The sequence below is a fragment of the Harpia harpyja genome, chromosome Z (assembly GCF_026419915.1).
Source record: "Harpia harpyja isolate bHarHar1 chromosome Z, bHarHar1 primary haplotype, whole genome shotgun sequence".
NCBI lineage: Eukaryota > Metazoa > Chordata > Aves > Accipitriformes > Accipitridae > Harpia > Harpia harpyja.
The window spans coordinates 72,757,788-72,784,871 of record NC_068969.1 but is presented as its reverse complement, the minus strand read 5'-3'; the positions used below and the strand labels follow the sequence as shown (position 1 = coordinate 72,784,871).

The following is a 27,084-nucleotide window of genomic DNA, read 5'->3' as shown; positions in this document are numbered from 1 at the left end:
TTGTACACACCTTAATATAAATTTTTAAAAATTGTGTAAGCTTTATGTATTATTCATGGCACAGTTTTGCCTAAAGCTGATGTAAATTATAACCCTATTCCCACAGTAAGATAAATGAGCTGTAAAGCAGTACACATAACTTCTAACTTCCCTCCAAATCCATTCTGCCAGGAGTTGAACAAGCATGGATCCATCCAGTTAGTTACATGCTAACATAACTGGCACTAATGCCTTTTAAAGTACCCCAAATTCTGTCCCTTCATATTCAAAGGCATTAGTTCAATGCATTTTTTGCAGTTAACAAACATGTAATCTGTCATATAGCCTAGTTATAATTGATGAAAAAAACATTTTAAGTACTCTAAAATTTAGATGTAATGGAAGGTATATGTATTTGCATTTCCCACCCCTACATCTCTGGCATCAGCAGTAAGGATAGCACTACGTACACTTGCATTCACTTCTGATTATCCAATAAAGTTAAGGGGAAATCTGTGCAAATAAGAAAAGCACTTTCATAATTCAGGTGTGCCATATTAAACCTTACGCTTAATATCTCTGAGTAGTTCATGAATAATGGAATAAGCATGCAACCGGTTTTCCTTCACATTTGTGGTCAGGAATTGAGAACAGTCAGAGTCTTTTGGCATTCTTCACCACACAATCCTTAATCACATTAAACAATCCTTTAAAAGTCAACTGTGAAAAATGTTCATTAAAAAGTGTTTAAGTTCTTTAACTTATTAACTTTCTAACAGACATTCCCTACATTGCAGTCTTTCAGCACTAACATTTAAGCTGGTTGCCTCACGCCAAAAGCCTGTCTAATTTTAACTATTCTAGTTTAGTAAACTAATCTAGTCTAATTCAACTTAATCTAGTCAAATACCTGATACTAATCAACAGAAACATTTACATTATTTTTTCTAAATGGATTTTCACTTTCCCTAGTGCCTCAACTTTCTTCTCCAAAGCCGCAAACTACACCGGAAGACAATAAGCAGCTCACCAGCACTTTTACCCTACTGCAATGTTAAAACCTCTGAGTTTTTCACATTAAAAATTTCACGTTAGAGATGCCAGCTGTTTTTTATTGTTAAGGAGTGAAATATTCTTTGAAGCATTAAAAGCTGCTTATTGTATTGAAAATCATACCACTCAAGGTCAGAGTGCACATAATCTGTTGAATAAAAGTACAGCAATTTTGTAGAAGTTGAAGAGGTCAGCAGAGTTGAGACTCACCTTTCAAGTCTGTAGATAACATTATGGACAATCCCAAAACAGGGCAAGTCTAAATCTAGATGGTGTCATCCAGAAGACTGTGACCCTGCCAGCACACAACTGGGTACTAGCATGTCATTCAGGATTCTCCATGCCAAATTCAAAACAAAGAAGAATTAAAATATCATTTATTAATTGAAAATGGGGTTCTACTGCTAGGTGTCCAGACATTTATTACCTTCTTGGAAGCACACCTAGTACATAGTGCAACCAGCTTTGCAGCCCATGGCCTGTCGAAGAAGGCTTTTAAAAAGCTCTTACTTGCTCAGTTAATTTTGAAGTATAACAAAGCTGCTCTTCTCCTAACACACACCTATTTTGTCTCCAAAAATCATATTCTTATCACAAATAGTCATTACTCCTCCTAACCCCTAAGTAGACAAGGCTATAATAAAACAAGACATTATTTCGTTACCATCATTTTGTGATGATGTTTTATGATTATCCCAATATTATATCCTCTGGCCTGCCAAATGCCATTTTGCTCCACTGGTATGTTTCCAAATAATGATGCAAAGATGTTTTCCCTGGTCTACTGCTTCAGCATATCCCTTTGTGCATCCCTCCAGCGATTGTGTCATTTCCACCGGCTACTCTTCATCTATCTGTTCCCAGGTGTAATTCACCCCCCTGCCTATCAGGACCCTATCCCATCATGCCTCTTTGTCTCCCTCCAGCTGAGTGAGAGAGGATACCAACCACCTACCCTTCTCAGCTCCCACAGCCCACTTCTTAAACTTCCAAAACAAGCAACTCTACATTTCCTTCCAAGTCAGCCCTTCTGTCAGGACGGAGGGACCACAAAATACACTCCATTATAACCTTCTAAACCCTTCTTTTCTTGGCAAAAATGACAGTGTGCAGAGACCACTACATCATGCTACCTGCTGTTGTTTCTTTGTCTGCCTGTGCCCACCTAGGCAACAGTTTCATTTTAAGAATGTGGGCACAGAATATAACTCAGCTGCATTTGAAGATTTAATAGATTATTGCCTGCCTTGGTGAACACTGTCCAACCGCAACATATTAAAATGTATTGGCAAAAAAGCTTCAGACTGCTATGCTTTCACTCCTGGCTGCAATGAACCAAGAGCACATGCAGATTCAAGTATGACTTCTCATCTACATGGCAGCAAGCTGTTTTATTTATATAACATACTATTCCACTGGGTGTCCGTGTCCTCAGACATGACTAGCAAGTGTATCTTACTTTGAGTTTGCATAGCAAGATGAGGTCCTTATTCATACCTTAGGCTCTGAGATGTTACTGTGCTAACACAGTAAACACTGCTATCACCACCCATGGAAATGCACACCACATGTTCCATTCGCTGTGTCAAGCTGCCATTTGCATGTTGGCTCTAAGCTCCTTGCATTCATTAGATATACTAAGACAACTGAAGCATCTGAGTTTTGGTTGTTTGGTGTGTTTTTTTTAAATTGCGGAAATGAAATAGCAGACATTCTTAATGAAAGTCACCCAAACTTGTAAGACACACATTTATCATTTAAAAATGGCAAATCCTGCAAAAATAAAATGGTAATATGGTAGAGAAAAATAAATTACTAGCATGGAGGAAAATTATCAGTCCATTTTGCAAGAAAGCAGAAAAGTGTACACTGAAAATCTGTGACAACACTAGCACTGAAGACCAATGGGCTCCGCAAGAAACGTGATTCTGCCTTCGCAAAATTACAAGCCTCTGAAAGGCATATGGTGTAATTTTTGGAAATTCTGAATGCTTCCTGTGCTGTGCTCTCTATTTGTACTCCTGAATGGTTATCTTGTAAACAATATAGAAAAACATAATGCTTCAGAAGACCTAGAGTACCTGAGGTCTGGCAGTAACACTGCCGTGCACAGGGTCATAGCTCTGCTTGTGAGAATCACAAGACACAGGAAAGCCTAATGCTTAACATCCCTCTGGGACGCAATGTCCAAGCCACCCAGCAGAAAAAGACATTTGTCAATCAATCCACTCCAGCTCTGGAGTAGGAACAATGTAGAGACAGCCTGGATGGCTACTTCTCTCCAGAGCACTTTGGAGGGACACAGTGACCCTGCAAACCTGGGAAGTGTTACAGCTATGCTGTGATCAATGCAAGCTCCATCTCCTCTCTCTGCAAAGCAGGAGAGGCCCAGGAGGCAGACAATAAATATGAACGAGAATTCGTTTTTCCACACTACACATAGCAAAGCACATTCTCATTCATGAGCTCTGCAGCAGAGAAGTTCCAGTTCAGTGCGAGACACTCCATCCCACACAGTGACCTGAGGAACTAAATGCTTCTTAGGAATCTCAGGGATGATGTTCCCACATGAATGCATCTACATGTACAAAGGCAAGAGCATTAGAGTTTCTATCCCAGATCTGGGAATTTTGTAGTCATTCTTGCAGAACTCATAAAGTGCTGCAAATTCAACAGTTTCCATTACAGCTTCTCTCCCAACAGCAGCTTTTTAAAATCCAGATATACACCTCTCTGTGTGCCCCATAGGAACACTATAAATAGACATTTGGGGATGAGTGGTCCCACTGTGACCACAAAAAGTCATGGAAAGCATCTCTTATTTCCTTGAGGCACTGGACAGCATCAGCCAGCCCATTTCCCAGAAGCAGCCCTGACTATGACCGTGGGTCATTGCAGCCCCTATTCAGGCATTTTCAAACCCATATTGTAAACCAGTAAACCTGAACGCCACTACTGCTCAGTCCAGCTAAACATTCGTACTACCCCTGTTTAATTTTTCACCAACTACTGCTGTGCTCTGACTGCCAAACACTTCACCAAAACTCCAAACCACACAGACCAAGATGGATGGAAAGTAACAGGCGATTTGTACCTCTAGGCACTCTCATATTCTCTTGGGGATGAAGGCAGTCGCTCAACATACAACTTTACCATTATATCTTGCAACATTTTTTTAATTGCCTCACTGTCAGGGAACTGTTCCAGAATATGCTTAATAAAATTTCTGACACCAGCTAAGCCATGGGATGTGCCCAGTCCACAAAAATCAGAGTTTTAAATATTTTTCATTCACTTAACAGAAAGCATGTTACATGCCAAATTTGTAGTCATAGTTCACATCCTTATATGCAATCTTCACCATTTGTAATCTCCCTACATAAAGAACAAAATTAGACTACCAGCATACGCTCTGTTACATTTGGGCCATTAATATTACAGCAGATCTGGCACCAGTTAAAGTGAATCTGCATAGATGAAGGAGCAATCATTAAGGCTTTATAGATTCGCTTTCCTCCAAAGTGTCAAAAATCCTCCCCACATGCCCTCAAGTGCTGGAGTTCAGTTTTGATCTCTGATTTAGCTGAAAGATGTGTAAAGGCAGGCACAGCATTATCCATTGACAAAGTGCCTGAGACATCCCTGTGCGTTGTTTATTCCAGTGAGTGCATAAAATATCTTGCGGTCATGAAATGTGTCAGAATGATGTTTACTTTGAACAGAAATATACAATTATCTTGTTCATAAAGCAGAAACGTCTCAGCAAGAAAACAGCTCATGATATTTCCGCAAAGAAATACTGCTACAGGAATCCCAGTGCACCTTTGGGAGGACAGTACTTTCCCTTTTATTTCCCTCCTTTTTTAAGCATACATTTGGCTGTTCTATTTCAGGAATGCATGGGAAAGGCTACATAGTTCAAAATGAGAAAAACAATATTCTGTAGAAGCAGATCCAATTTTAATTACAAAGCAATATAAAATCTGTATGGACACAATCAGAAAACAGAATTTGCTAAACTGGCTTCCCCCTGGATTCATAACCTTTCTTCATCATTCAGCCTGCAGAATAAAACACTCAGAATCCTCCTCCAGCAAACATTTTGGTTTCTACGTAAGCAATGAATCCTCCAGAGATAGAGGAGGCAGAGAGAGGTTAGAAAATGCAATTTCTTCTGTATCTCTCAGAGAAGTGCCAAACATTATGTAGGGCACAAACCAGCTCTGCAGGTTCACCATGAACATAGCTCTTGTCTTCTCTGAACACTGTCAAATCAGCGAATTAGGAATTTCAAAAAGGATTTACATGTCACCATGCCTACCTGCTTGTTCTTTAAAAAAATGGAAATTAGGAGAGGGGGAAAAAAAACACTTTGATGCAGTGAACAGAAAAAAGAAGTTCCTTCCTCAACAGATTACCTGCGTGGCCAAGACTGGAAGCAAAGAGGTTTGCTTCATAGAGAAAAAGGGTAATACAAATAATACTAGAAATACTGAGACAGGCAGCAAGTAAGAAAACCACAAAGGTCAGTTTGGGGCAGGAGAGGAGCAAGGACATCACAGGCATAACTAGCAACCTTCCTGGACATCAAGAAGAATGTATTACCTCTTGGGCCGTACCTGCCAACACCTGGTAGAGTTTTCATCTTTCTTGGAGTACTACTGAAGCACATCTTGGCTAAGGAGAAGGAGGGCACCAAAATTGCTATTAGAAATCAGTGCCCTCAAAATGACCAAAAGCTCCACCTGTGGATGGCAAGGACAAGAAAGGAAGGGAAGGCATCTAAATCCACATCTGCGTCTTCCCTTTTATTTCCTAATCAATAAAAGATACAGCTAGCCAGAGCACTTAAAAGCAAGTTAATGGAAATGCGTCAAATGCAACAAAAGTTCTTCCATCCTCAGAATAATGGCTGTATATGGAAAAACTGAAAAGGAAATACAACTTTTTTGCAGTTTTTGGACTACAATGGTAGCCCTGATCACAAAGCAAAAACAGCATAAATATTCACAGAGTAAAAAAGAACTGTAAAAAGACAGATGGTGGAGCTGTGAATAAAAAAACATTCAGTTTGTGTCTATTTTACCAGGACGTGAGATATCCACTGAACTATTTATCACCTCATGACAGAAAACTATGTATCATTTCCTGTAAACAAGACAGGATGTCTAAATAAATTCTAGCACAAAAAAAAAAAATTAAAAGATGCAAATATTCATACAGAATGTTCATACAGAAGAATATGTTAGCAGTACTAAGAACTTTAACAGAAAATTCACCTAGGGAGGAAGGGAGGTTTAGTTTTCAAAAACTAGTTGTTTCCTCATGCTATATGAAAGCCGCCAGAAGACACAGAAACATTTCCATTATTCCTGAACCACCCCAGTATCATTCAGGATTTCACATAACAGTTCAAATGTAAAGAATGGGCAAAAATCTGTACTATAAAGACTGAAACTGCTGGAACTCAATTTCAAAATACGTGAATTCCATTAAGGCTCTGGGAAAGACAGAAAAAAATGTAATATGAGTGAGAGGAGTCAGCCTAGTACAGCATGAAAATAAAGATATTTCTGATTTTAAAATCAATGAAAAGAAATTAAATTGGTAAGAGTGAATTAGTTAATGAGCAAGAAGGTGAAGAAACTGAAGTTTCTAAGGTACAACATGATTATTGTAAAACCGGATCGTTATAAACTGCAGTTAGCAAAACAAAGACATAGAAACAATTAGGATACTGTAGAAGCCTTGCAACTATACAGACCATTACAGGTAAGTTACAGGATGCATACAAACTAACAGATACACATTACTTTGTGCAGAGTATGTTACCAAGAACAACAAAATTATAACAAGTGAGTCACGATAATTCACTGAGCCAGTAAACTACAAAAGATGACACCTACCCCAAAAAGGGGGGGGAGGGGGACAAGGGGGGGACAGGGTGGGGAACCAAACACCAAAATATAGCATGAAACTTCAAAAACCAGTACTTCTGGTAATCACTGTCCAAAGACTAACTTCAGATCATCATCAAAATGATGATTGAAAAAAGCACCCTGGGAGAAAACAAAAAGTCAATGAGACAAAAGTAAGCAACGATTAGTTGAAGCTATAACAATTCTTTGAACGTTCTCTGTGAAATAATTACAGGAATCAGCAAACCAGGGAATGATGACTATCAACAGATCTAGGTTTCTGTTGTGTATCCAACTCAGTGTATTGCCCCACGTCCAAAAAAAAGAAAAAAGTAGAAATCATAATTTACAAGTACCATGAATACAAGCACTGCAAAGAGGACTGAAAACTGTCTCAAGGACTGAAGAAAAGGGTAATGAAAAAGAGATGCACCTGGTGAGTTAGACGATGGCCTCAGAAGGGTATTGCAGGAATCTGGGTTTAGGCGTAGTATTGATATCTTCATCCACGATGGAGAGGGCAGTAAGCTAAGAGTTGCTGAAAGGCAACTGCAGAGCAGAAAGGGTCTGCAGAGCAGAATTACAATTCATATTTCCCCTCCTGCCCCAATCCAACCGAACTCCCTTTGGTTCTTGCTACATTCACAAGCTGCATGAGCCCTTAACAGAGCAGGGAGACGGCAAACCGAAGTGCAACAGAGCTCACCTCTTGACACCTTAAAGCACATGTGAAGTAAAAAATAAGGAAGGAAACAGATTAGAATAGTAAAACTTACCTTATCAGTTGGGATCAAAGATTTATGAACTAGGTGTTCTTTCACTGGAAAGAGTTTCTAAGTAACAGAATAAAACAAAAACAGGTGCAAACACTGGAAGGGTATAGTCAATACTGCCACCTTCTCTGCAGTGCACCATGTAACCTCTCAAATCTCTACACAACTGGAGTCTTGCTCTCTTCCCCACACATACCAGCACCCAACTCCTGGAATTCCTTCTTCTACAGTAGTATTTTCCCCCCTTTTACTTAAGTTAAAACTCAGGCCAACTACATGAATTATTTTGTCCGGTCTCATCATCACAACATGAATTAAGCATTCTCTCACTGTGTTTTCCCTGAAATTACACCATAAACTCTTCAGGGCAAGATACAAACCAGCCTCTGATTCTCAAGAAGCTACGGGATGAAAATTGCTACTCATTTGGTGCATGTAATCCATGCACAAAAAATAACCAGCATTGTCTTGAACACGTCCTGAAACTGTGTAGATTATTGTTCGCCTTTCGCTTAGATGTGCCGCTCTCTTGGCTTTTTCATGCCCACGAGCCAGCAGCATCATTTGGTTTGGGGACTGAAGATTCCTGCTCAAGTCTTCTCTGTTCTGGTGGCTGTAAAGTACTAACTGCCAGACCGTATGAGAAAACTAATCCGAAAATCCTGGCAATGTGACTGGATTCTCCAGTCAAAACAGAAAAGCCTGCCTGGATCTGCACCTATCAACTGGCAGGGGTACTGCAAGCTGCTGGAGAGATTTCGTGTGAACGGCTGAGCCTGCACGCTGAATCACTCATGGCACCGTCTGTAAAAGCCTCTGCTGTTTCCTTCCTTGTCCCAGGATGGAGCTAAAAAAAATTTACACAGAGCAGGAGCAAGCAGGGTCCATGCGTTTGGTGCACTCCACCTGTTGGCACACTGAATGCCTCCAGATAAATCCTTGAAGTTGGCTAAATTCAAGCTGGCACTGCACAGCTTCAAGAGTTCAACTCGCAGCCCAGGTAACTGTCCCGTCTAACAGGACAGCAACCGTCACTCTCTGATGGCAAAGTATTTATCTTTGTTACCCAATTTTAAAGTAACAGATTGAAAGTGAAGGATCAGCTGTCTTTGAAAGCCCTACAGAAACAGGTTTAGAATTACCTTCTGTAGCATCTGTGGCATGCATAGCACTCCATAGAGCATCTCATCTGCATTTTGCAATTACTGTTCAAAGAAATAACCATGTCTCATTTCTCATTCCACTATAGGGCTTGGAGTTTGTGTCTGTAAAAATAAAAACAAAAACAAAAACACACCACCAACTGGTGTCCTGATCCTGCAGACTATGCTAGCAGCATTCAAAAAAAAAAAAAAAAATCAAGAATCTGTCATCCCGGAAGAGATTACAGGTTCAAATCCAAGATTACAGCCTTAGATCCTAAACACAGCTATTTTGTAAGCACCTACTAAAACCAGTGCTAATCCTAGTTTAACTACCACCAACTGTTTAAGATGCTTTACACAATACTTAAGATACTTCCCACTTAGAAGGACAGTGTTATGAACACAGTTACCATTTCACGTTTTAGTATCAGAACTATATAATCTACCTTTAGTCATTCACAAAATCATTTTTTCTTTTCTTTTTCTTTTTGAAAACTGAGATTGCATCTATACTAAAACTACTAAAACACTCCGAGCATTTTGGGGCGTTGAAAGCCACCACCCACACTGGCAAACTATTAGGGCATTGCCTGACAAAAATATGGTCTGTGCCAATTAGCATTCTTGCAGACCAGTTCCCAGACATCGCCTGGCAGATAGAAGGGTCCAGGAACCATTCCCAAAAGACAGTTCACACGCAGACATTCTGTCTTGGAGACAAAAATGTTTGACTAACCTCCATGCGTGGAAACAATAAAAGTACACCATTACAGTCTGAACTTTATGCATCAATTTCCACAGGTTTTCACCATTAACTTGAAATTGTTTGTGACTGCTTTTTGGTCTCTTTATATTTAATAAATTATTAAGTCCTGTAGTAAATTCTCCTGTTTGGGTATGGGGGATGAGGGGATTGTTTGTTTGTTTGCATTTTGCAATCCCGTTTCTTTTTTGCTTTTGTTGCAGTTACATGAAACACCAAAAAAAATGGGTGTACAGACTGACTGTATGAAAAAGGTTTCACGCAGTGTTGTCAGAAATACCCAAAGTTATCTTTGCAACACATGCCCTTTTATAGTAAGTTTACACATTACAACATCAGGACAAAAAATGGCCAAGTGCAAATCTTGATTCTTGGAGGTTTTTTAAAAGCACAATTATCTTCCAAAGAGAGTTGCTATGGGGAAAATATCATTGTGAGATAGTATGTTTGCAAGGAGCAAAGCATGTCTTCAATCCAGGTTGTTGACTCCTTCCTGGGGTTTAAGTAAACAAGGGAAAAATTACAAGTGTTTTTAATGAAGATGTTGACTCATTTTACATTTTTCCAAAGGAAGCCTTTAAAGAGCAATCATTTTATAGCCACTTGATACTTAACGCTTCTTACTGCATCTATCTTGAATGGCCAGATTTCCAATTATTGCGGGAGTTATTTCTGTTGGCAAACCCTTCTGCTGAAAAAGAACTCATGGTATATAGCCCATACCTTCTCATTTCTGGCTGTGAGCAACCTTGAGAAATTTTATACATGTACTTAACCTTATACAGATTGATATGACATATTTTATCTCAAGTTTCCAGCATTACTCTCAGTCAGGGGAAACTTTTCCTCTAAATGTAACAGTTAGTAGAGCATCAACGTTCAGTCTTCATCCCTGGGTCCTCCTTAATCGAGTTTCTCAGAAACTCCCACGAACAGCAACCATGAATAGGATGATTACTATTCACACTTGGCCTACTACAGCCATAATTAACTGTGAGCTGGAGAACAGCATCTATCTTGACAGCACACTGAAATGGCAAGAGCTGATTATCAACACACCTCCATCAAAACCAGCGTGTTAAACCCTAAAAAGAGGAAAAGAAGAACACTTCTATGAACTGAACGCCTGTAGCTGGAAAGGATAAAAAAAACTGACAGTGGAGGAGTGATGGAAAAAAAGAGTGTTTGGGGTTTTTTCTTTGGTTGTTTTTTGTTTTGTTTTGTTTTTTTTAGTTTTATTCCAGAAAGAAAAAAGATTAGTATTAATTTAATTACTGCTGGATTATTATAATTGTGTTTTCACTATCAGACAAGGAATTAAAACAGAGTGAGAACAAGGTAATCTGATAGGAACAAAAAGATGATTTATAAGGTCTAGAAAGGGTCTCCAAGAAAGCAAGGCTAGGGAGAAAAATGAGGCTGTATTTAAGCAAACAAAGAATAAAGGAACAGACAAGCAGCCTCAGCTGAAGGAAGAACTATGAGGAGATATTTTCCATATGCAGCAGGGAAAGACACAGCAGAAGTCATCTGGTGACAGCTTGGCTTTAACAGGAAAAGCAGAGAAAGATTATCTGGATGTTACGAACCTTGCCAACAGGTTGATACTATCCACACTGGGGAGTGGAGGGGGAGTGCAAAAAGAGAGAGAAAATAAGAAGGTAAAGGGAGCCATTTTCAATATGTTTGATTTAATAAGCCAAAATACCCAGAAGGACAGAGACCTGTGGTACAGAAAACAAGCATTTTGTCACAGAAAAATTAGTCTCCAGTCCTCCCAACCCACCTTCCTTTTTTGAAGGAGAAGAGAAAAATAAGCTGCTATTTCTCCTATTCTTTAACCTAAGTGTTTAAACCTTGAGTTTTTAATATACCATCTGTTCCAGGGGACCAGCAACAACCATACAGGCAAAATCCAGACTCCCTATTTCACCTTCCCATAGAAAAGGCACTAATCTCTTCTTTTGTTAAAGGTAATTTCAGGAGCATTGATATACATTATTAAATCATTCCTGACCTATACAGAAAATTCAACCTAGGCAAATACAACAAAAAAGTGAAAATACAGTACTTCCTCATCAATAATTCATTTTGGCTCTAATCTTAGGTCGGTTAATTCTGCCAAATGATCGCTTCTCAGCTGCCTCCTATATTAGATCTGTATCAGTGCACTGAAAATGCCTAGACAGACGAGAGCATCTCAAGGCGTGAGAAGACTAAGCCTCATCAGGTGCCAAAAGCCCTTTCAAGACTAAAGAGTGTATTAAGTTTCTGCAAGCAGAAAGCACCTTGTATCTCACAGGAGCCACTTTCCACCTCACGGGATCAAACTGATGATTTGCAGTTTGGAGATCTAAGCTGTGCTGCATTGTATTATTGATTTTCCAGTTGCCTTTTATTATTACTACAGCTCCACCCCTACTGTTCAGCCAGTGTCCAAACATGCATGACAACAAAGAATGTAAAAATTTTTATTCAAAGCTGTAAGAAAAATGAAAGGTGGGTAAAAATGAAAAAATTATACTTACATTTTAAATCAGTAACTGTTCTTTTAGCTTGTCCTTGTTAACTAGCTAACTTTGTCTAAAGATACCCACATTTTTCACATTTTTTTCTCCACGCTGCAGCACGAGGCCTCACCAATATATTAAAATACTTATCATCTAGACTGTTTGTATTTACTGAAACACATGTTCACCTTCAACCCTGGATCAGGCAAGTCCTTAAGCACACATCTAAGTTCCCTTGCCTTTGTTTACTAGTAATCAAAACATGAATTACAATGCCAATTGCAATACACAGTAAATACACAGTGAAAATGAAACGCAAGATCATTGTCTTTAGGATAGGGAATTTTCAGATTTTGTTCATTAATCAGACAACACCGAGGGTGGAAAAAAAACTAATTCAACATCATTAATAAGCTTTATCCAACACAAAAGCAGTTCAGCTGCAGTTTAGTATATATTGGATAAAATCCTGCATAAGCCAACTTTGTAAGTATTTTCATTTAAGAATAACAAGAAAGAACAAGAAAGTTTGTGAATTGGTAGCAGCATGTAAGTATTACACAGAGATATGTACCTTTCCCCTACCAGAGGTACAGAAACCAATGTTAAGCAAATACTGAGCTTCACAAACACTTATCAAAATCCATCAAGGCAATTAATTTCTTAATTTGTAATGAGAACTCCCAACACCCTAGTAACTTTCTAGTAGCAGTTTCTACTCCTTGTTTCTTTTTGAGGCTTGGAAAGAGCTAAGAGCACATCTGTAACTGCTATTAAAAAGAAAACATGTTACTGCAAATTTAATCAAACACACGGAATGACAACAGAGGTAGCTTTAACCCACAGGCTTAGCTTAATTAATGTCCTGGTTTCAGCTGGGATAGAGTTAACTGTCTTCCTAGTAGCTAGTACAGTGCTGTGTTTTGAGTTCAGTATGCGAAGAATGTTGATAACACTGATGTTTTCAGTTGTTGCTCAGTAGTGTTTAGACTAATGTCAAGGATTTTTCAGCTTCTCAAGCCCAGCCAGCGAGAAAGCTGGAGGGGCACAAGTTGGCCAGGACACAGCCAGGGCACCTGACCCAAACTGGCCAACGGGGTATTCCATACCATGTGACGTCACATCTAGTATAGGAACTGGGGGGAGTGGGGGAGAAGAATTGCTGCTCGGGGACTAACTGGGTGTCGATCCGTGGGTGGTGAGCAATTGCACTGTGCATCACTTGTACATTCCAATCCTTTCATTATTGCTGTTATAATTTTATTAGTGTTATCGTTATCATTATTAGTTTCTTCTTTTCTGTTCTATTAAACCGTTCTTATCTCAACCCACGGGTTTTGCTTCTTTTCCCGATTTTCTCCCCCATCCCACTGGGTGGGGGGGAGTGAGTGAGCGGCTGCGTGGTGTTTAGTTGCTGGCTGGGGTTAAACCATGACAGGCTTCTCATGTGCAACTCTCACCAAGAGTACCTGTTGTAACTGTACAATTAGAGGCTCAAGCATGAAGTTAGGAATAAAAGCCCTAGAACGCAGTTTCTAAAATGTGTCAACAGAACATGGCACAGAAACCATCCTAACTTGCATCGCCTTCCTTATCTCGTCTTACTATTTTGAACCATCATAGCATCATCCCAGCAGCTCAAGGCACTTGCTGGTTACGGTTCTGACATCGCTTACAGGATAAATATAAATTCACTAAATCTCCTGCCTGCTGTCTACATAATCCCTTAACCTTTCCCTTTCTGCAGCTATGGTTCTCTGCCTTCTCCTCATCTCCAGCCTCTCTGCTCTTTTCATTTTCATGCTGCCTTCCCTTTCCCACTTATTTTTCCAAATCATTGGCATCCAGCATATCTTTACAGTAAGATTCATGGTCAGTACTCCTTTTACCTCACAGCCTGCTTCAGCATGTTGTTTTGTTTTTTACACTTTACTGAGGGATGGGAATTTTAAAGAGAGTCCTTTGGTTAGCAGATTTCTATTAAATGTAGCATCTGCCTGCAAGACACATACCAAGCAGAAAATATTATGCAAGAAGGCAAGTTTGCGGTCATAAATGTGCTACAAAAGAATTAGACAGGACAGTGTATGTCACATTTAAAAGGAAAAGAAGAAGTCAAGCTAATAAATTGTTAGCCAAACTAAAGGCAGCAGTATTGTCCTGGTTTTGGCTGGGGTAGAGTTAATTTTCTCCATACTAGCTAGTATGGGGTGATGTTTTGGATTTGTGCTGAAAGAGTGTTGATAACACAGGGATGATTTAGTTACTGCTGAGCAGTGCTTACACAGAGTCAAGGCCTTTTCTGCTTCTCACCCCACCCCACCAGCAAGGAGTCTGGGGGTGCACAAGAAGCTGGGAGGCGACACAGCTGGGACAGCTGACCGCAGCTGACCAAAGGGATATTCCAGACCATATGATGTCACGCTCAGCATATAAAGCTGGGGAAAGAAGAAGGAAGGGGGGACATTCGAAGTGATGGCGTTTGTCCAAGTAACCGTCACACGTGATGGAGCCCTGCTTTCCTGGAGATGGCTGAACACCTGCCTGCCGATGGGAAGTGGTGAATGAATTCCTTGTTTTGCTTTGCTTGTGCTTGGCTTTTACTTTACCTATTAAACTGTCTTTATCTCAACCCATAAGTTTTCTCACTTCTGCTCTTCCAATTCTCTCCCTCATCCCACTGGTAGGGGCGGGGGAAGTGAGCGAGGGGCTGTGTGGTGCTTAGTTGCCCGCTGGGGTTAAACCACAACAGTCCTTTTCGGTGCCCAACACGGTTTAACCTCAGCTGGCAACCAAGCACCACGCAGCCCCTCACTCATTCCCGCCCCCCCCCCCCCCCCCCCCCCAGTGGGACTGGGGAGAGAATTGGAAGAGCAGAAGTGAGAAAACTCATGTCTTGAGATAAAGACAGTTCAACAGGACAGAAAAGGAACAAAATAATAACAATGGTAATAATAATAATGATAATAATAATAAAAGAATTAGAATATACAAAACAAGTGATGTACAATGCAATCGCTCACCACTCACCGACCGATGCCCCGTCAGTCCCTGAGCAGCAGTCCCTGGCCAACTTTCCCCCCAGTTTATATACTGGGCATGACACCATATGGTATGGAATATTCCTTTGGCCAGTTTGGGTCAGCTGCCCTGGCTGTGTCCTCTCCAAACTTCTTGTGCTCCTCCAGCCTTCTTGCTGGCTGGGCATGAGAAGCTGAAAAATCCTTGACTTAGTCTAAACACTACTGAGCAACAGCTGAAAACATCAGAGCATCATTAACATTATTCTCACACTAAATCCAAAAACACAGCACTATACCGGCTACCAGGAAGAAAATTAACTCTGTCCCAGCCAAAACCAGGACAAGTATTCAAACTGCACAGAAATTGCTCCTGAATTAAGATTAAAAAGGCAGAAGGCCATCTTACACTATTGGACCATCAGTGGCAGAAAGAAATGAGCCTTCTCAGATTTTGTCACCCCCATTTTTACTTATGCAAAAAAAACATAAAAGGTCTAAGAACACACCACAAGTAAACCAAAGCTTTGCTCTGCTTGTTTTCTTCCTGATTTCTAAACCAGTTTTTAAAAATTATGCCGCCTTCTTGCTCAGAAGCTGGACACACATAGAAATTCAAGTTTGTTCTTATAAACAACAAACAAATAATCATTTAGATACCTTTAAAAAAAAAAAATTGGTAGTGTAGCCAGGTGATATTTTGGGGGCTATCTATACAGATTTTTGCTTGGGAAAGCTCATACAAAGCAAAACCTGTGTCATTATCAAAGCCCCATTACTACACAATTTTACCTATGGGCTGAGACACAAGAAGATGCAGTCATACAGTATTTCTACAAATAAACACACAAACAGCAAAGTTCACTACCACTCTCAGACAATAATAAGCTCCAGCTGAGAGAAAAGTCTCATTCATGCCAATCTTATCTCCAGTTTTGCACAGCTGGACCTGAACAGCTCAAGGAGTAAAGTAAAACTTTTTTAATTTAAAACTTAAGTAATACATTAAATGTAGCATTTTTCCAAAGTGAACTTATAATTTTGTATTAACCTCATGTAGAGAAATAAATTTAGAGTTATAATGGTTACTAATACCCACTTACTCGTACTTTTTAAAAAATTAAAGGAACAGTAACAGTAGTCACTTCAGTTAAGCGAGGTATACTGAAGCCCATGCCTTATTTAAAGCATGCCAGTGGCACCACTGAACCCAAGGTGTACTTACATATTTAATAACAGTCTACCATAACAGGACCTTGACAGTTAACTTTACTGACCGAAATAAACAGAATAAGCCAGGCAAAAAAAAAAAAAAAAATACTTACAATTTAAGATATTTAGGCTATTGTTACTAAAAGGTTAATTAGATGCGTGAAGTTATTGCATGAAGCCTGCAAAAATGGGAGTAAAGTGCTCATTATGTCAATGACTCAGAAAATAAGTATCTCATTAGTACCTCCAGAAAGGAGGTCTTCCTGCTGCTCCAGACACATTTCCAATAGTTTTGAAGACCTACTTCCCCTACTGCCCTCTTTCAAGCCTTGTTTCTGTGCTTTATCAGGCAGGCTGCACAAGCAGGTCACCTCTCTCTCTTGCACATGGAAACAGACAGTGGCCACTGGCCCTTCAGGCTGTTTTTCACAACCTCTCCATTTTAGCTGTGCCACTACAACTTCACCCTACTGCTGCTGTAAGACTGCCCGACATACGGGTCCCGGAGAGGCTTCACAAACAAACAAAAAAAAAACATGGGAAAATAAATCTCTTCACAAGAATCAGTTAAGCGTCCCTCAGGCCCCAGACCTTTCCTGTGTCTGTCACCACTTCGGCTAATTCGCAGTCACGAAGTCTCTCAGATGAGGAGGACGACACACTGAATCCTGACCTCTGAGCTGCAAACCTAGCCTTGAGCAACTTGGTGACCTACATGGCAGCTGCACAGCTCAATAACTAGTTGGCTGGAGTCTGCAAATGCATGATTCATCTCTGATTCTCCCCACACTACCCCACATGCTGTCACTAGACTGTTTGCTATAAAATGTAATTTCCAAAAGCAGGCTCTATTAGCCTGTTGGCTTGCTGAAACACTGCTTTACTTCAATAGTAAAAAGAAAAATTTATTTTATTTTCCTACCTAAACACTATGAAAATTACACAGGGAGAGAAAAAAAATACACATATATATGCAGCACCTAAATACATCTGCTCCTGCTTACTTTTCCTAACACTACCTCCCAATGTTTTAGCTGAGTACACACAATTCTGGTTGCACATTTTGTAGGGCCAAAGATCTACAGTGCATCCACAAAGGTTTTAATTAGCAGACATCTCTGCACTGAGTTGATACTGGGGCCTTCTGATACTAGCCCACATCCACAAGCCAACTGCTGGAAAGATACACTTGAAAAAGTAGGGTTTGGCAAAACTTAGTGTGCTAAAATGCAGCAAATCATCAACTACATACATCACAAACCACACTAGCTGCATATCTCCCCTCCTTTCCCCCTGAAAATGCACAGCCAGAATTTCAGTCATCACCCTTCCTTACTGCATGCCGTGTCCTTAAAAGACTCTGTTGGCATTTCTCGGTGTTGTAGAATTAGGCTTTCTTATCCTCTTAATGACCAAAACACAGCTGTCCAACATGTTCCAGCTGGCACAACCCCGGCATCTCTGCTGTTAACCCAGCAGCACTTCATCTGGGCTATTCTGTCACGCTGAATATGCATCAATAAGCATATATACAACTAACTTGCAACTTTTGGTTTTTCCGTTCAAAAATAAGATTGCAGCATTGTGGAAGCTCCTAGCAAGTTTTGTCCACATTAGGAAGTTCAAATACACATCTGATCAAGAGGCTAAAGACAAAAAGTTGAGTGGTTTGGGATTTGTTAGTGTAGTGTCTTAACAGCTACACAAATACAAGAAGACAAATTATACAGCTAAATTACATCTCCTCTGTATATAGAGTTGCAGGTAAGGGACAGCTATCTATAGATAGGATTAAGCAGTTCAAAGTGTATGGCACAGGAAAGATTGAAAAGTAAGTCAGAACTATGAAAAGTCATCATTAATTGCATGTTTCTGCTGAAGTGACCAAAAGCAAAGTAGTTCCTCATACCAGAATCTGCATTTACATGTTTAGAATTTCAGTACCTAAAAATCCTAGGGAAAAAAAAAACAGGAGCCATTCCCACTTTTTAAATATTGTTGGTCAGTGTGCAGACTCAGGAAGGCAAGCTCTAGATGAGTTTATAATAGAATTCAATTTTCAGGATTACCCTTGAAACTGTAATAGTTAAAACATTTTCAACTGTGGTGTAAAACACTTTCCCCCTGCATATATTACATGTGGAATGAGCCACAAGGATGCAATATGATTCAACTGGTTCTGAGCTCATTACCTCACCTTGCACAATGTAACACCTAAAGTAATGACTGATTTTTTCTACCCTGTGGGCATCAAAGGGCATACTCGGTATGTGTAAATCTGTTGAGCACTATAAATCTACAGGGCTGTAATGATACCATCTCAGATTCTGACTTTAAATTCATCATTGTTTAAAGAGACTAATTTTTAAAGATGCCAGTAAGTTATGCAAAGCTTGCATTAAGCTCCAAGACTCTGAAGGCCATTCTGCTTCTTACCCATTAGAGCTATGATCTCATAACCACGCTATTCATTAACAAGAGCACTACAATGATACAGGTACAAGATGTTTCAGTGATTTCCTGTTACTTCCAGGCTACATGCTGTTTGAGTGCAACTAGTACACAGGGACAAACTGGGAGAAGAGTGGTTGGAGAGCAGCCCTGCAGAAAGGGATCTGGGGCTGCTGGCTGGCAGCAGGCTCGATGTGAGTCAGCAGTGTGCCCTGGCAGCCAGGAGGGCAAACCGCATCCTGGGGTGCATCAGACACAGCATGACCAGCCGGTCAAAAGAGGTGATTATCCTGCTGTATTTAGCAATGGTGCGGCCTCACCTGGAGTACTGTGTGCAGTTCTGGGCCCCACAATTTAAGAAGGATGTTAATGTCCTTGAATGCATCCAGAGGAGGGCAAGAAAGCTGGTGAAAGGGCTGGAAGGCATGTCCTGTGAAGAGTGGCTGAGGACTCTGGGTTTGTCTAATTTGGAGAGAAGGTGGCTGCGGGGTGACCTCACTGCTCTCTGCAGCTTCCTGAGGAGGGGAAGTCGAGAGGGAGCTGCTGAGCTCTTCTCCCTGGTACCCAGCAACAGCATGCATGGGAATGGCTCAAAGCTGAGCCAGGGGAGGTTTAGACTGGACATTAAGAAGCATTCCTTTACCGAGGGGGTGGTCAAACACTGGAACAGGCTTCCTAGAGAGGTGGTTGACACCCCATGCCTGTCAGTGCCTTAAAAAGAGGCATTTGGACAATGCCCTTAATAACATGCTTTAACTTTTGGTCAGCCTTGAAGTGGCCAGGCAGTCGGATTAGATGACCATTGTAGATCCCTTCCAACTGGAACTATTCTAATCTATTCTAGTATTAAATGGCTCCATTGGAACTAATAAAAAAAAAGAATTTGGTCCAAGCAAAAATGTAGCTTGCAACTCATGGCACTTGATTTTTTCAGCCATAGCTGGTCTTTGTACAAGATCATGAACTTGATTCAAAGCTGTGGATATTTCATACTACTAGAGAGACAGAAACGCTGACTGTGAGCGACAAACAACTTCCTAAAAGGCCACTCACACCTTTGGATCTGGATGCCAAGTTCATCTCAGCAATTCTATGAATGCCATGGAAATTTCAAACAGAGTAACTTGGTTTCTAACACTTGCGGTTTAAGAATCTGTGAGACTTCCATAACACGTTAGAGTTTGGGTCTTGTTAGGACACCTAAAATAGCCCTGCTTTCACACACTACAAGCACTGCCTCTCCACCAGAAATTCATAGACTCCTTACTCTTCGCCTCCTTATTACCTGAAGGAATAAAAAGGGACTAAGCGTTTGGGAAGAGGGACCACAGCAAAGTTGCTTTCTTTCCAGCTGCACAACTACTGTCACTGAAAACCCCTCTGCAAGTTATCTTTTGCCTTAAACGAAGAGGAAGGGGGAGCAGCACTTCACGTTGCACTCTGCCCGCTCTCTCGGTAACGGCGTTTCCCGACACCTGCTCCCAAGGCAGGGCTTCCCCGGCACTGGAGAGCAGGTGCCCCCCCGCACCCCACCTCCGTAGCAAGAAGTGCCCGCCGGGGCGCTCCGCCACCGCGCCGCGGGACGGAGAAGGCGCCGCCGGGGTCCCCCCTCCTCGCCCGGGCCGCCGCAGCCCAGCGGGCTCCTCCTGCCCGCGGGAATGCCGTGCCGGGGGGTGCCGGAGCACGGCCGTCCCGGCGGCTCCGGCAGGGGCCGGGGGGGTTCCGTGCCGTGCCGTGCCGCACGATGCCGTGGCGCAGCGCCGGGAGGCGGCGGAGAAGCCGCGGCTGCCCGCGCCGCAGGTGCGCGGAGCCCCGCGCAGGGGAACGGGGCGTGCGGGGAGCTGCCGCCGCGGCCGCGCCGAGCCGCCGCCCGGGCCCTGCGGCCGGCTCCGCGCCGGGGGGCCGCCGCCCGAGTCCCGGCCCGGCTCTGCACCCCCGAGCCGGGGTGCCGCTGCCCGCCGAGCCGCCGCCGCCGCCCTTCTCCCCGCCGGCACCTGGATGTGGCAGGAGATCTCGGAGTCGTCCAGCAGCCGCACGGTGCATTTCATCTCCGGGCTCAGCGACCTGATGCTGGAGCTCCGGAACCGGATCATCCCGGCAGCCCGCCCGCCGCCGCCGCCGCCGCCGCCGCCCCGCAGGCAGCCGCAGGGGGCCAGCCTGCAGCGGCGCCCGGCCGACCGCAGCACGGCGCGGCACGGTACGGCACGGCGCGGCACGGCACGGTACGGTACGGTACGGTACGGTACGGCGCGGTGCGGTACAGTACGGTACGGCACGGCACGGTACGGTACGGCGCGGTACGGCGGCGGCGGCACCGCCCCTCAGCCCCGCGGCGCTCCGCCGCCGCCGCCGCCCGCCATCCGCCCGCCCGCCGCGGCTGGGGCGGCCGCTGCGTCAGGCTGCGCTCCGCTCGCCGCCCTCAGCATCCTCCTGCGCCCGCCCCCCGCACGGTCCGGGGGGCACCTCTCCGCCCTCACCCGCTCCTCCGCCCCACCGAGCCCGGCGGGGCTCCTCTGCGAGGCGCCGCGCCGTCGGGCTGGGGGAAAAAAAGGCAGCCCCGAGAGGGAAAGGGTCGGCGCGTGTGTTCGCCTCCCCCGCCACGGGCGTGCTTCGCCTGTTTTTGAGTGGACCTGAGCGACTGGTGCTCGCGTGGGAGTGCCCGGTGCCCCGCAAAAGGGGGGACATCCCCTCGGCTGTCGGCGGGGAGTGAAGTCCCCACGCTGCCTGCCTGCCCAGAGCGTGGGTCTCCGGGGTATCCCAACACCGCCCGACCCAGGAGGAGGACCCTGTGAAATACGTATACACATACATGTGTTTTGTTATATGTGTAACAAAATTTGCCAAAGAAGATGGGAGAGCTGTCAGGAAACAGAAGAAAACATAATGCAACTTCGTGTGAGAATGCAAGTCTTGGAAACTTGCTTCCTCGGGGAAAAAGAATGGTCCCTTAGGGAGGAGCATTCTCATCCCCTTTGTTGTGCAAGTAGGAAAGACAATACAGCATCCGGTGGCTTCGCTAGTATCTTCTCCACCCCGAAAGGGTATATACATTTGTGCAACACCTTGCAGGAAGCAAGCACTAAAGTTGACCAGCCTTGAAACAGGCATCAGCACTGTGTTGAAAAATGAGCTCTTCCTGTAATGACAGCCGCACACAAGGTGTACTTCAGTCATTTTGCCTAGTTGTCCGCGATCACCTGTAAACTTCCATATTTTGAAAACAGTTCTGTGTGAATGTAACGTTCTTTTGAAAACCCAGTGGAAAAGCCTAAGCGCCGCTACTCTTGTAAACTCTTCCTTTGGCTTTCTGCTGGACTCCTAACAGCAGGAAATACAGACAACCACAAACAAATGAGAAGTACGTAATGCTCACTACTGTCAGCTAATAAATATGCAAAGCCCTTTAATGCGGAACATAAAAGAAAAACTATAAGTGTATGCTTCTCTTAAATGATAAATGCTTCCAATTGCATAGTGAATAGTGAAGCAAACCAGTGAGTACTTAAAACAGATTATTCACCTCAATAGCCACAGTCAGCCCACAAAGTATGAAAGAAGCTTCTTACCAGCTGAGACACCAGTTGTGGACACCCACTCCTTAATAATAAAAGAACACTTTTTGTCCTACAGTCCTGCAGCATGGGAACTCAGTAGAGGCAGGATTTCAGCCCATGTGTGGATTGACTCTCAGGCTACACAGATTTTCCTGCTGACAATACAGAAGGAATCTCTTCTTTCTAAGCCAGATATTTTACCTTTCCCTTCAGTGTCTGCAGCACACCTTTCTCCATCCAAAAGGGAAACTAGAAGAGGGAGCTGAGCCAGTGGTGAAGCTTTAGGGAGCAGGTCAGAGTCTACCGCTGTCAGAGGGTTTTTTGCTTTACTGTCAGGACCACATGGAGAGGGGATGAGCTTCCCAGGAGTTCTCAGAGTTAGACACAGTGATGGATGACTGCAGCGTGAAATTCACGTCTCCAAACTGACTGTTACACAGCAGGTGTGAACGGGTGTGTCCCGACAGCAGCACAGCTGCAGGAGCACAGAGCTCAGCAGAACTTTACCTGCCTGCTTTGAAGACAAGTCACTCATGTCTTTTTGACACTTTATTTGCTTCTGTGATACCCCATACCATGTGGTCCTGAGGTGTCCGAGAGCTCTGTGAGACAAGTAACAGTTTTCTATGTTTCAGTTACCACAGAAATACAGTCACTACTGGCACAGAATACGGCAGCCATCTAGCAGGATGTCACCAAATAAATGAAAGGATGAAAAACAAATACTCCATCCCATAGGAAAAAAATACAGGCAATGGAAGCAAACACTCTGCCCAGTTGGAACTGCAGAATGTACATCCATTAGATGGATTTTGCATCAGATATAAGGACTGCCATCCCTTCCTTATTCAGAAAGCATTATAGGCCTTTTTTTTTCCCCTACAAATAGGATTCTCTTAAATGTCTCACACCATTACAAATCATATAGAGAAACCCACAAACATATTTCAACAGCCATGGTTGACTGAGTGCACCCCTTTTTGCCATATCTTGGAGGCCAAACAGTCCTTATGCAGCTAGTGTTCAGAAAGATCACCTGAAAAATCAGGTACTTCAGGAACTGGCATTAAATAGTATGGCCAATATTAGAAAACACAAAGCAAAGCGTAGATAAATTCAGTTTGGTTACCAGTAAATGCTGAGCTGATGGAGTATTAAAAAAAATACACTGCTTGTACACCTATCCACTTCTGACTCAGCGGAAGGTTACCGGCTACTGCTATTGCTGCCAAGACCACGGCATGTTGTAGAGAGGTCTATCCAAGCACTCACTTGGCTTCGTACTGCAGAGCATGGGAGATCTAATGGAAGATCTCAGTACCAGGTAGTTGTGGCTGCAAGAAAAATGCTGATGGGTAGGCACATGCTTGAAATGCTTTTGAGGTTCATCAGTCTCAGGACTGTCACCACTCAACACAACAGCCGCATTCCCACTCTTTGTTCATCTAACTGGTCGCTGAATTAATTTGCTTTGGGCTGAGTACATGTGAATGGAGTAAAGGACAGTAGCCTATACTTCCTACTTACCTAGGAACTGCTGCCAGAGAGGAAGTTAGGTTCAGGGATAGCAGGGAGCACTAATGAGCTTGAGTAGTACTTTGATTTCTGGATGATTCTGCATGGAGCCAAATCACAGAATATAATAGTCAAGGGTTTTCCCTTCAGTGACTTATCATCACAGCAACTTTAGCTCTTTAAGTTAATGTTTGGAATTTAAACAAGTATATACATATATTTCCAAGTACTCAAAGATTAATCCATAATGCAACTGCTGCAGCTGTAAACATGCCTGCCCTGGGTCAGAGCTTGGGTTCCTGCACAGGCAGAGCAGATAGATACACAATTAACTGTCCCCACAGGGGTGCCCTGCATGACACACTAACCTCCTCCTTCCCCTAGGCCCACACCTAGCCATCTCCTCAGGCTTGGGCCCCTCACGAGGTTCTCACGGCCAGGCCATTCAGCTCATACAGCGATTAGCTGTGGCTCAGAGATCACAGTGCCATAAGCAAACAACAGTAACTTCCATCAAAATTAATGAAGTCTAAGACAGTTCAGATTTGACTCAGTTCCCTTCTACAATAGGATTAGAATGTCCAACTCTGAAATATTTCAGCTGAAGACAGATGATCTGGACATTAGGCTTCTCCAGAACGTATCCTAAAGAATGGAGGGTGGGGGTTGAGCTAGCAATGAACCAGTATTTCAGGGAGCAGTTTACGATAGTTAGGGAAGTGTGAGTTTTGCTCTCAAAGTTGCAATGTCCACAGGAAAGCTAGCTTCCTAGGTGTCCTAGAGGTCCCGTTACACAGAAGGTTTGGATGACTTTTGAAGGACCCAGCTCACCAGGCAAACAACTTGTTCATACCAAGGCCCCAAAGTTTTGTGCGTATACTTTGTTATCTTCAATGGAATTGCCTTTGAGACACACACTGTATTTGTGTAAAATAGATCCAGAAGCCAAGCCGAAATTAGCAATGAGCTAACTGAATAGAGCTGGGCATACTAGGCAGCACTCAAAATATGAAAACAAGCAAGCTCATCAAATGTTATATATACAGAGAGATCCCACACCTACGGGATGCTCTTGTTTCAATCTTAAGTAAGCATTGGGAAGGCAAAACAGTCAAGTTCACTTTATAGCAAAAAACAATTGTAAAGGAAAGGGGGGAGTGCATCTTGAAATAAAAGTCTCTCACATCTGAATATTACACCAGTAATTTGAAAACTGTATATAAAATATTAATGCATATTTCTAGAATGCTTATTACTGCACTACAAAACCTTAAGAGTATCTAAAGATACAGAAATAACAAAGAAAAAATACTTAAAAAGCAAAAGTTCTGCTGACTGCAATGAGGGCAGAGTTGAGTCAGAAGCTGAAACTTTAATTCACATAGGGTTTCTACTTTCTTTTACATTACAAAAACATTACAAAACCATCACATACTCATTGCATGAACGAGAAGGCAACAAGATCTGTAAAATATGATGCTATTTGACAGCAGTACCAAAGTACTGAAGATTTTAATGTTTGTACTTCAAAGGGAATTTCTATTGTGAGCCAAACATCCTCTCAGTCCAAATCCACTAAAAAATGCAGAGCTATCAGTGATATATTGGACCACAATTACCTCATCAAAAAGACCTAAAGTCCTACTGAAATCTGTAGGGACGTATCACAGCTTGCATGGCAGTGGTGGTCCTGCTGGCCTCCAAATTCCTTGGGTGTAGTTGCAAGAGCAGTCACAACCATGGCTCATAGGGGCAGCAGGGGCGAGTCAGAAGTAGGCATTTTCTTCCACTGCTGAACTTTAGCACTGTCCGCAAAGATTCAGAAGTAAGTATGGGAAGAACATTACAATACTTCCTTCGAGCAGAGAATGACTGGTTGAATTTACTGTACAAACTTCTTAGCAAACTTTCTGCAGCTGTCACCTGGAAGCTCAATCAATCAGCATTTCTCTGGGTTAAACTGTATTGCACAATACCAAACTTAAAAGTTGCTTACTGGAGCAAACTTTACATTGATTTTAATCCAAACAAGAACTACCATGAAGGCAAATGTCAGCTCCCAGCCTTTGGTTCAGAGCACACAAAGTCAGTGAGATGATTATCATGGTTCACTGGGTCCTGGGACTTGCCAAGATGTTTTTACCAATAGGGATTGAAACATTTCTTTGGTACACCCTTCTCTTTTCAGGGAACATATAGCCAGTCCTGTTTTTCTAATATCATTGTCAGGAAAACTACAGCAGGCAGTGTAATCTCTCAGTTTCCCGTGCTGCCTCTCCAAGAAGTCTCTCTTTCCTGGAGGACCATCTTTGTTCCCAAATACTTCTTTCACTACTGGTTCTCTCTAGTTGCTTTCACACAATCCATGCAGTAAGCTTCCAGGCTTGTTAACAGCCCCAGAGAAACCCTGCAGCTCACACCACTGAAAGACTAACAGGTTTTACATGTGACACAACTGGCGGTTTCGGATGTCTACAGTTAATTCAGTATCTACAGGAACCTGATTGCCTCTTGCTGAACACAGGGTGGCTGCCACATCCATGTATCTCCCCAGTCTATGATGAATTAAAAAAACATTCCCGCACCAGTAACTTAGTAATCCAGATAAAGGTACTCTGCATCACCTGATCAAGGTGAAAATCAGAGCTCTGCCCTTCTGACTGTATTTGTGCATAGACAAAGCACATAGCAGTGCACACCTGCCCATCAAAATGTTCATTTTTTAAGTAGGTAGAGGTATATTGGCAGACAGTGTCAGCAGGTAGAGAAAAGAGGTATTGCCTACCTACAGTTTGAACAGCTCCTCTTTTTAATAGCATTTATCTAAATGAACATTTAGTAAGGCTCCAATTCAAAATACAGTCTAATGTTACACCAAAAAGTCACATTTTTTTCAACATTATCATTGCAGGGAGGATAAAAACAAGAGTAAAACTTGATCATTACTGTAACACTAACACTAGTCATGAAATATACAAAAACTACATTAGCGTCTGTTACCAGGAGGCCAGTCCAGCCAACTCTTCAGAGACAGGCTTTGAAGAGCTCTCAGCATCCCAAAAGCCTCACTTACTGACTGCACAGAGAAATAATAACCACCACACACCTATTTGGTGTGTTCTTTTATACCGCTCTTGTAACCGGGTAGAATTTGGACGCTGATGGGCAGAATTCACTTGCAGTAACATCCT

General features: G+C 42.6%; 1 protein-coding gene across 4 annotated transcripts in view; it reads right to left on the bottom strand.

Moving 5' to 3' along the window:
* FRMD3 (FERM domain containing 3) overlaps window positions 1-21,631 on the bottom strand; it is a 154,317-nt gene extending 132,686 nt beyond the window's left edge. For 2 of the 4 annotated variants that reach the window (XM_052778101.1, XM_052778102.1), the window contains exons 1-2: window positions 20,819-20,892; window positions 11,221-11,247 (exon numbers count right to left, since the gene is read on the bottom strand). Coding sequence is in view for 2 of the 4 variants with exons in the window: in XM_052778098.1 (XP_052634058.1) it covers window positions 21,302-21,631 (330 nt within the window). In the remaining 2 variants the exon portion in view is untranslated. Of the gene's footprint in view, window positions 1-11,220; window positions 11,248-20,818; window positions 21,097-21,301 lie in introns of those variants that run through there. The other 2 variants (XM_052778098.1, XM_052778099.1) reach the window with 2 other exon arrangements.
* Between the last annotated feature and the right edge of the window lie 5,453 nt (window positions 21,632-27,084).